The sequence below is a fragment of the Gymnoscopelus microlampas genome, assembly GCF_963454915.1.
Source record: "Gymnoscopelus microlampas genome assembly, chromosome: 1".
Taxonomy (NCBI): Eukaryota; Metazoa; Chordata; class Actinopteri; order Myctophiformes; family Myctophidae; genus Gymnoscopelus; species Gymnoscopelus microlampas.
Window position 1 is genome coordinate 12736625 of NC_139962.1, and position 10000 is coordinate 12746624.

The following is a 10000-nucleotide window of genomic DNA, read 5'->3' on the forward strand; positions in this document are numbered from 1 at the left end:
CATTATTTTACACTTTGGGCTATTCAAAAATAGCAGATATACAAGCTTGTAGCGCGGCACCGAGTGCTGCGCTACGAGCTTGTAGATCTGCTATTTTTGAAAAATCGTGAAAATGTGTGCAAATCTTTGGATATATATATTTTCAAATCGAACATTTTTAACTGAAATCGTTGCCTCTGGGGGTCCCTGGAACAACATATTTTGATGGGGGTCCGCGGCCAAATACATATCATTTTGGGGGTCCTTGACATGAAAAAGATTGAGCACCACTGATATAGAAACATACGTTTTTCAGAAAACTGTTGAGATTTAGGACACATGTAGAATCGGCTTCAGGTCTCAATGGGTTAAACAGGCAGCCAGAATAAGCTGGCATCATAAAGAGCAGTTGAATTGTTGTTTCCTACAGTGTATTCACCCAGCTATTACCACGTTATCATAGCCCCCTGATTCTGACAGCAGATTGCCACTGCATGGTACAGTAGTGGTGTGACGCTTGAGGGGGGGCTTTAAAAAGTTCCCTGTTCCCTGGAGGTGTTAATATATCTCGGGGGGGTTTGGTTTATTTTTATCATTGGGAGGTGGTGTGGCGTGGTATATATCATCATCAGCTGGAACAGGCCCCGTACAGTATGTGTGTGTGTGTGTGTGTGTGTGTGTTGGGGTGCTGTAACATAGCATGCATATTTGCAGTGGTGGAAAGTAACTTAAGTAAAACATTTGAGTACTTTTTCCACCACTGTATATTTCAGTTACTGTGCATAGTATAGAGAGCCATGCAGATAGAGTATGGGGCAGCAACAGAAGTAGTATTAGTAGTGATAGGTGACTGTTTAGGTGTATCAAAAAACAAAAACAGTGGAATATTTTTGCTGAGGCCAGAGTGGTATTTCAATTTATATCAGATTTACATTTTAGGCGTTTGGCAAATGCTCTTATTGTAGAGCAGTGAACAGAAAGTGTAACCAGAGAATCAGCTTAATATCCAGTTACACCGACATTACAAACCACTAATAATACGGCAATACACAAAGCCGTACAGTTAACCCACATTTCCTGTCGAAATATCATGAATTCATGACGCACAGGGCAAGTGCCAGTACTAATCCAGATTCTTAGACTTAGAGAAATCATGTTTTTATTTTATTCTGTAATCAGGACGGGTAGAATGAGTTGAGGAAAGGGACCTGAAGTTACTCTTCAGAGATGTTTAGGGAGCTGCGTATTTTTAAAAGAGCTTGTGGCATGTGGAGAACGCAGACACACACACACACACACACACACACACACACACACACACACACACACACACACACACACACCCCTCACCTCGTAGAGCAGCATGCCATGTGTCAGCCTGGCTAACAGCTGCTGCGGGGGGTCAGAGGTCACAGAGATGACAGTGGGGGGGGGGGCACAACACTTGCTGTTACAGCTGACCCGCTGACCTGAGGTCAGCGTCCAGCTGACCTCAACTTCCCGCTAATTTATACAGTCATGTAGTAATGACAGTGTTGTTTGTGGAAGAGAACTGATCTACAAGCTACTTTAGCGATTCTTCACAACACGTTTTTTTGCTTGCAGATTAGTTGTTTTTGGCAAGTGAACACCATCGTCCAATAAAGTATAAATCAACCCTAGCATGTCATAATAGGTGAACATCTGATGAAAATAGAAGAACATTCGGTAAATACGTATTTATTTATTTATCAGGGCAGTGCACATTAATCAACATTCAGTTTTTCACATCCACGTAAATGAGCCAGAGTTGGCTAATTTTCATCTGTAGTCCCTGAGCAGGCTGTTAAAAAATGGTGGCATAGTTATCCATACAAAAACAGACATCATCAATACAATACAAGACAAGTAGACATAGTACAGAAGACAAAACAGTAAAATATGAGAAGAGACACCAGTGATTAATGGAGCTGATAATTACCCATGATTACAAATTTGGTTAGATTTAAGCCATCTCTTATACAAGCAGATCTACGATGGCAAATCTGCAAGCAACACGGCATGCTGTGACCTTGTAGATGGTCTATTTCCGCCAAACAAATTTGGTGTAGAGGGGAAAAAAAGGTGGGGTCCAAGTACAGCAGACCCCTGGCGGACACCCCGGTCAATGAAGTATGTAGGTTTTAAGTGGTTAAGGCAGCTGTGTCACGTACAGTAGCAGGCAGCCTCTTAGTATTTTGGAAGCACCTCTTGAGAATAGCGAGATAGAGACATCGCAGGTTCAATTCTGACCTCTGACCTCCCTCTACCCCCTGTTCACCCTCATCCTTTTTTCTGTATTGTACTGAGGATTCAGTGTTAGAAAGAAATGCAGACATACAGTACCTTAAAAGTAACCTTTTCAAGTTGAACTACGATGCTATGTTTAGAGCAGGGAGGGTAAACTGTACACGAGGTTGAACGCTGGTCGTTTTACAGCCCAGACACAGACCCTGACAACGGTAACAGAGGGTGGTGCATGTAGGACAAGCTATTTTCAGTCGCTGCATATTAAGTATAATTGTGTAATTAATCTTTCAGACGGTGACTGGGGAAACCTCCCAGACCCTCCACGTCTGCACGTGCACACACACACACACACACACACACTCACACACTCACACACTCACACTCACACACACACACACACACACACACACACACACACACACACACACACACACACACACACACACACACACACACACACACACACACACACACAAAATGGTCCATGTGTATTTCAGGAGGCATCAGAGTTCTGCATCAGACGCAGTGGGTGTGATATGTTTCAGCTGCTCTACTTTTGGAATTAGTTTTGTTGTTAAATTTACTGTTGCAAATGAGCATTATTAGGATTATTATAAGAAATGCCACGTTGGACTATTTCTTTTTGCGATATTGTTTTCAAAGCCGTGGGCGTTTGTTTGTCAATGACGCTGTTCCAGCGCCTACATTGACTTTAGATTTATTTAAGATTTATCAGTAGGGTGGAGATCTCTAATCGTCTGGCTACGTTAAACTAGAGCATTTATGGCCTAGCATAAATACCTACCTGCATTTAAATCTATTCTTCTGAATACACTCCTTTACAGATAAGCCTTTATGAATGTCATCATCATATTGCTGTTTTACTACAGTAGGTACTGCCTTGGAAATATATATATTTTTGTTTAAGGTTTCTTTATTGGTATTTTCTATTTGTACATACAGGTCAATAAGACCAAAGCATTCAAGAAATATTGTATGTTACCCCTCCCACCCCCTGCTCCGAAAGAGCCACAACCCTCTTGTTGTACCATTAACACAAAAAGACAATACAAACAAGAGACACAATTGCAATGACAGTTGAAAGAAAATGTAAAACAAAGATGAAAACTAGTCAAAGAAGTTAAGTATACGCAGTAGAATATATATCATTAAAAGAAAAATGTAAAATTAAAATACACAAAAACAAAGAAATACAGTGGAGTCAGTTTTATGGGTCATTAATGTCATCAGCATTCATCCTCTCTATAGACTGTATGTTAAAAAAGGTTGCCAGATGGTGTAACATTTCAGAGCAAACCCCCTTGAGGAGTAGCAAATTTTCTCCAAAGTCAAGTGATGCATAATACGGGTCCATTTGGTTCCATTTGTACATTCTCAGAGTTACATTGACATAGATTTTACAATAGAAATTGCGGTCCAAGTGATAGAAATGCCATTAAATAGGCGTCTGTAGCCCTAATGCATGTCAAACTGGGGGTTCTTGAAATTAAAATGGTTGAGAATCACTGCTAGAGCCGTAAAAAAATGTCTCTTATGGGGGTCCCTGGCATATCTTTTGAAATGGGGGTCCGCGGGCTAATAAGTGTCAATTTGGGGGTCCTTGACATGAAAAAGTTTGAGAACCACTGGCCTACAGGCAGCGCGTCTGTGGATTGGTCTATATTGACACAGATTGCTGGGCATGGTGCAGCAGTGGCGTGCCCGGCTCACAATGCCCTGCTGCCCATGATGACATAGTCAAAACAGGATTCAAACCATGCACACACGCTCACCGCACAGCACAGAGGGGGGGGGGGGGGGGGGTGTGACTGCACTACTGACCCGGCGGGTTGCCATGGCAGCAGCCTCGGCAACCTGGACGGAGTCAGCTGTGCTGAGCTGTCATTTGGCCCCGGCCGGCGCGCCGTTCCAATTGGACCAACGCGACAGCCTTTTATGCAGCTATCCAGTTGGCCGCCCATGTAATCACAATGTAAACAAACCGAAGAATGACTCTGCCGTGCGCTGTCACACCCGCAGATAAATGGCCGCACGCCTTGCAAATGGCTCTTGTCAAATATGCAGATAAGCTATAGTGAGTGACCCGAACAATAGATATGATCTACGGGGCCAGCAGCCAGCTGTTGTTTTTTCATATTTCATGCAGACGTGGAGCGGGTATACGTGCTGCAAACTGGCACGACACCAAGACGAGGGCTGTCCAGACAGTCTACACTGTGAAATCGGCGTTCATTTAACGGAGAGTGTACAAAATGTGGTCACATTTGTGCACTTATCAGGGTTAAATTAACACTAAGAACTCTAACATGTGAAGTTATAATTACAACAATCATACATTACTTTAGTTTACATAGTTTAACTCCTTGACACCTCATCCTACGAAGTATAAGACAGGCTTGAAATGGTTTCGTCTTGTCGCACAACTTTGTTTTAAACTAGGCTTACGAAGAGGGAAGAGAAAAGTACGGTTCGACCGGTTCATGGTCTTCGTCAGGTACAATGCCTCTAGAACAGGGGTCTTGAACGTTTTCAGGCCAAGGACCCCCTAGCTGAGAGAGAGATGAAGCAGGGACCCCCTCTATATTGTATAAAAATTGCGTTTCAGATTAAACTTTTTTTTGTTTACTTGGTCTGCTCTTTTTTCCCTCCACACCAAACACCTCTTTGCCAAAAAATAGCCGATCTACAAGCTCACAACGCCTCGCGCTGCGAGGCGTTGTGAGCTTGTAGATCGGCTATTTTCTGAGTTCTCCTCAGAAAAGGGATGCTAGGGTTCAAGTGGTAAAGGTAAAAACAAAAATCATATCACACAAAGGTTTGGCGGACCCCCTGTAGTAACTCTGAGGACCCCCTAGGGGTCCCGGACCCCCTGTTGAAGACCCCTGCTCTAGAACCAGGCTTCACACATGAAGTACTCGACTCACGTTAGTTCATTCATTATCTGTTTTTCGTCAGTTAGTTTTTGAGTGGGCAGCCAAATCATCTGTCTTGAGACAAGACAGTGGAGTGACAGCATTGGGGACACATGGCATCTAACCTACTGTATCTAAACCAGTAAGGGTCTCTATACAAGCGTCTCTCTGAGGCTTCAGAGGTAGAGGTCACTGATGTGTCTGGACTTTTGCTACTCACGTCACCGAACAGCATGTAAAATACTTAATGGACGCGAACGCATCCAAATATTCAAATGTGAATGGAAATGTTGAGGCTGGGGTGTTTAACATCATCTCTCCCTCCCTCCCTCCCTCCCTCTCTCTCTCTCTCTCCCTCCCTCTCTCTCTCTCTCTCTCTCTCTCCCCATCCAGATTGAGAACATCGATGCCTGTCTCAGTTTCCTGGCAGCCAAAGGAGTGAACATCCAGGGTCTGTCTGCAGAGGGTAAGCTGAACCACACCAAGCACCCCGCCCTGCCTGAGTATACTTAAATGCTTTCTGAACATTACACACTTCACACACTGCCTTTTATGTTAAGCCAAACTCAAATCCCCTTTTTTATTCCTTTTATTGTTTTTGACTGATTATCATCTCTCGTTGCATTTGAATTATTTTGACATGGGTGTTGTACTGTAGCTTTGATTTGCTTCTGCTTTTATAGTAGACGAGGCACTCTGTAAAAGTACCATGCAAATTGCATCAAGTGATCATTAAAAAGTATACACGGGCTCATACACAGTAAAATCTGGAGAGTTAATGTAAATGTGAATGTGTAAAAATGGACCCGTGATGGAGTTGGCTGTGCACCTGTACTGTTATTTTAACCAATCTGTATATTAATATACAGTATGATATAAGTACCACATCTACAGTGGTTGGAGGTGGTCTCCTATACACTTCCACTGATAAATCGGCTCGTAGCGTGGCACTCGGTGCCGTGCTACGAGCTTATAGATCTGCTATTTTTGAATAGCCAAAGTATAAAATAATGCTTTTTTTTTTAGCTAAAATCTAAAATGACACATATTCATTACCGGTCTTAATGGGTCAACACTGAGGATATTGTGTAACCTAATCTAATCTTTATCTCCCCACCCCCCCCCCCCCCCCCCACCCACCCAACAGAGATCCGCAATGGGAATCTGAAAGCCATCCTGGGGCTCTTCTTCAGTCTGTCACGCTACAAGCAGCAGCAGCAGTCCCACCGGCAGAGCTCCCACCAGCCCCCTCACCCTGTGCCACAACCACAGCCCCAGCAGCACCCTCCCCTGAGCCAGCAGAGCAGCGCCCCCGCCCAACTACTCAGCCACACCACTCCGCATGGGACCACCCCGGCCGCCGCGACAGCCCTCCTCCAAGCCCAGAGAGCAGCAGCGCAGGCCGAGATGCAGTCCAGGTAAGAAGACCCTATACCTGACGGAGGGTCTGGAGGACCTCTGACCCCCCCTCCCTCTCTGACAGCTGAGGGACCGAGTTATTACACTAACCATGGAGGAGGGCGTGCCTGTGCCCAGGGTTGCCAGATCTGCTTATTATAATTTCCCTGCAAGATTTTATTTGAAAACAGCCGATCTACAAGCTCACAACGCGTCGCATTGCGACGCGTTGTGAGCTTGTAGATCTGCTATTTTCAAATAGCTGATGTATATGTTAAAGTGCACATGTGGCCCATAGTCGCTTTCTTTTGGGCTGGTTTTCCTAGACCTGGTTGCTTGTTTCTCTCACAGAATCTGGCAACACTGCCTGTGCCACATGCCCGATGCCGCATACTGATGCTGCGCGGCCCATGCCGATGCCGTCGTGGTGCGCCTAAAATAGAAGAGCTTGAGCTTGTAGATCTGGTATTTTTGGCATCACAACAAAATATAAATCAAGCTTTAGTAGTGCTTTGAACTATAATTAATGTGCCGTTCATTACAACATGCTGATTGAGAGGTGTCAGCTTCAGGAAGACGTTGGATTCTGCAGTATTGAGAGAGAATGCCAAATACAGTATATACAAAACCATGCATTTCTCTTTCTCTTCTTCCTCTTAGCCTTTCTGTCACTGCTTTTATCACGTTGTCATCTGTCAACTCATTACTGTGTACTCTGCTGTTCCTGCCTCCTTTCATTGTGGATGGTATCTCGCATCAGCCATTTGTGAATGTAATCTCTCTCTCTCTCTCTCTCTCTCTCTCTCTCTCTCTCTCTCTCTCTCTCTCTCTCTCTCTCTCTCTTCCACGTGTTCCTCTCTTTTTCCTCTCCTCTAGGGATGGCTCTCAGAGTAAACTTCTCAAGTTTTCCCTCGGTCAGAAAAAGACTTCTAGGTCAGCTCTCGCTCCCCTTTTCTCTCTCTCCTCTCTCTGTGCTCCTCCCTGCACGGTCAAATCCTTTGGTGTTAATTTATCCATTGTGTAAGTCTGAGAGTGTACAAATGGAATCAAATTGGACTCCCCCCCAAATGGGCCCCCACCCATTTGTACAATCTCAAAGTTAAATTAACACACAGGATTTTTACAGTGTGCTCACGCTCCTTTTCTCCTCTCACCTATCACCTCCCCCTTTAAACACCATCCACCTCCACTCCTCCCCTCCACTCCCTATCATTGGGATGGGTAGATGTTGCCCTCCATCACAGACAGGGTTGTGTCTGTATGATTTAGTGTTTGCTGTGGGTCTGTGATGAGGGCAAACCTACTACTGTGTGATGCACTGAAAATCCACAATGTAGCTAACCCATTAACTCATATACTGCCTAGAACGACTAAAACGACTTCTGTCCATAAGCCATGCCTGCCAAGAACGACTAAAACGACTTTTTAAAAAAAATTAAAAAATTAAAAATATTTTTTTTTTTTTTTTTTTTTTTTTTAGATTTTTTTTTTTTTTTTTGACCCAAAGACCAAGGAGATATGATTTTTCGAAGATATAGACTCCCATACACTTCCTTGTTAACTTAAAACTTAAAAATTCTGTATCTCGGCTCCTGAGTACTTTTTTTTTTCAATTAAAAATCTTGGCGGTGTTCAAACAGGCCAGAAATAATTCTGGCAGTGAATGAGTTAAGACCTGAAGCCGATTCTATAAATGTCCTCTAAATCCCAACAGTTTTCTGAAAAACGTATGTTTCTATATCAGTGGTGCTCAAACCTTTTTCATGTCAAGGACCCCCAAAATGATATGTATTTGGCCGCCGACCCCCATCTCAAAAAAAATTGTTTCTGGGAAGAAAAGATTAGAGTTCAAAATGTTCGCTTTAAAAGAATATATATTCAAAGATTTGCACACATTTTCACGATTTTTCAAAAATAGCAGATCGACGAGCTTGTATATCTGCTATTTTTGAATGGCCAAATCTTAAAATGACACACAGATGCATTCCAGGTCTTAATGGGTTAAATTAACTATTTAATTCTCAGAATTAAATCAACAGAAGAAAGATGTATTTTTCCTTCTTCTTCTTTTCTCTCTATTTAATATGCATGAGTGTCACAGTGTGGAGTAGATAGGCAGACCTGAGGCACCACCGGGGCCCCTGGTTTTTAGGATTGGCCAGTAGGTCTGGCATCACGCCTCATTTGGCATGCCTGCTCAATGGACTGTGAGAGACCTTTAGATAACCCGTGTGTGTAAGAATACGCGCGCGCGTGTGTGTGTGTGTGTGTGTGTGTGTGTGTGTGTGTGTGTGTGTGTGTGTGTGTGTGTGTGTGTGTGTGTGTGTGTGTGTGTGTGTGTGTGTGTGTGTGTGTGTGTGTGTGTGTGTGTGAGTACGTGTGAGTATGCCTGTCTGATGAGCATGTCCTACATGGAATGTGACACTGATAATTGACCCGCAGTTGTGTTTTAGGATAATATGATATTGACACGGCCCAGGGTCACCGTTACTATAGTACTAGTCAGCAACAGCAGTGTACTGTAGACTTAAAACTAGGGTTTTTGTTCAAATAAGTGTTAAAATTGCTTTATATTCTGATATAGAGTGTTTTTTCAGTAACAGGGGTCTCCCACTTAAAAACAGAATGCATTTTCAGGTCGGGATACAAATGTTATCCAATCAGGAGAGAGAACTCACACAGGACACAGATCAAACAAGTGAAATTGGAAGCGATGCAGAAATTAGCGTTTTAATCTGGAACATAGAAGCTTGATAAATGGGTACTTTCTCCTGATAGAAAGTTTATTAAAGATCTGGAGAGACGCAGAGACCCCTGCTACTGAACAAACACTCTGAGTCTATACTAATATAATTATATCAGAATATAATGCTTTAACCTTTTAGCAAAAAACGTTTTGTTTTAACCAAAAAATATCACTTAACCTACCTTTAATATAATATGTTTGTAAGACAGCATATACTGTGCTAATCTGCCCTTTCTTTTTATTTTTATTTGTCATAGGACATCTGTTGTTTCTGAGCATGAGGTCTTGCATTATGTAATCTCCTTAATGGACAACTTTGTTTTTTTACAACCAAGGTTTATGTTTTAGCTTGTAATTAAAGTAAATAAAAGATGAGTGTTAAAAATGTTTCATTTACTGCTCTCTGTAGTTTTAGCTTCTTTTTTTTTTACAGTGGGCGGGGGCATTCGGGCAGGTGGCTAAATATGTATTTTTTTTACACAATAACCAGGCGATTTCTTTATTTTCATTTACAGTAGCTCCTCTAGCCCCCAATAACTCAAATCAAAGACCACGGGACCTTTTTTATTGTGTAAAAAAGACATATTTAGCCACCTGCCCGAATGCCCCCGCCCACTGTAAAAGAGATTGCTAAAAAACTATGGAAAGCATTAATTAAAAAAAACATGTACACCCA

General features: G+C 42.8%; 1 protein-coding gene across 1 annotated transcript in view; it reads left to right on the forward strand.

Moving 5' to 3' along the window:
- The window catches only part of nav2a (neuron navigator 2a), a 111523-nt gene that overhangs the window by 6264 nt on the left and 95259 nt on the right, over positions 1-10000 (forward strand). The window contains exons 2-3 of the mRNA XM_084063397.1: positions 5574-5646; positions 6328-6598. Coding sequence (XP_083919523.1) covers positions 5574-5646; positions 6328-6598 — 344 coding nt within the window. The remainder of the gene's footprint in view (positions 1-5573; positions 5647-6327; positions 6599-10000) is intronic.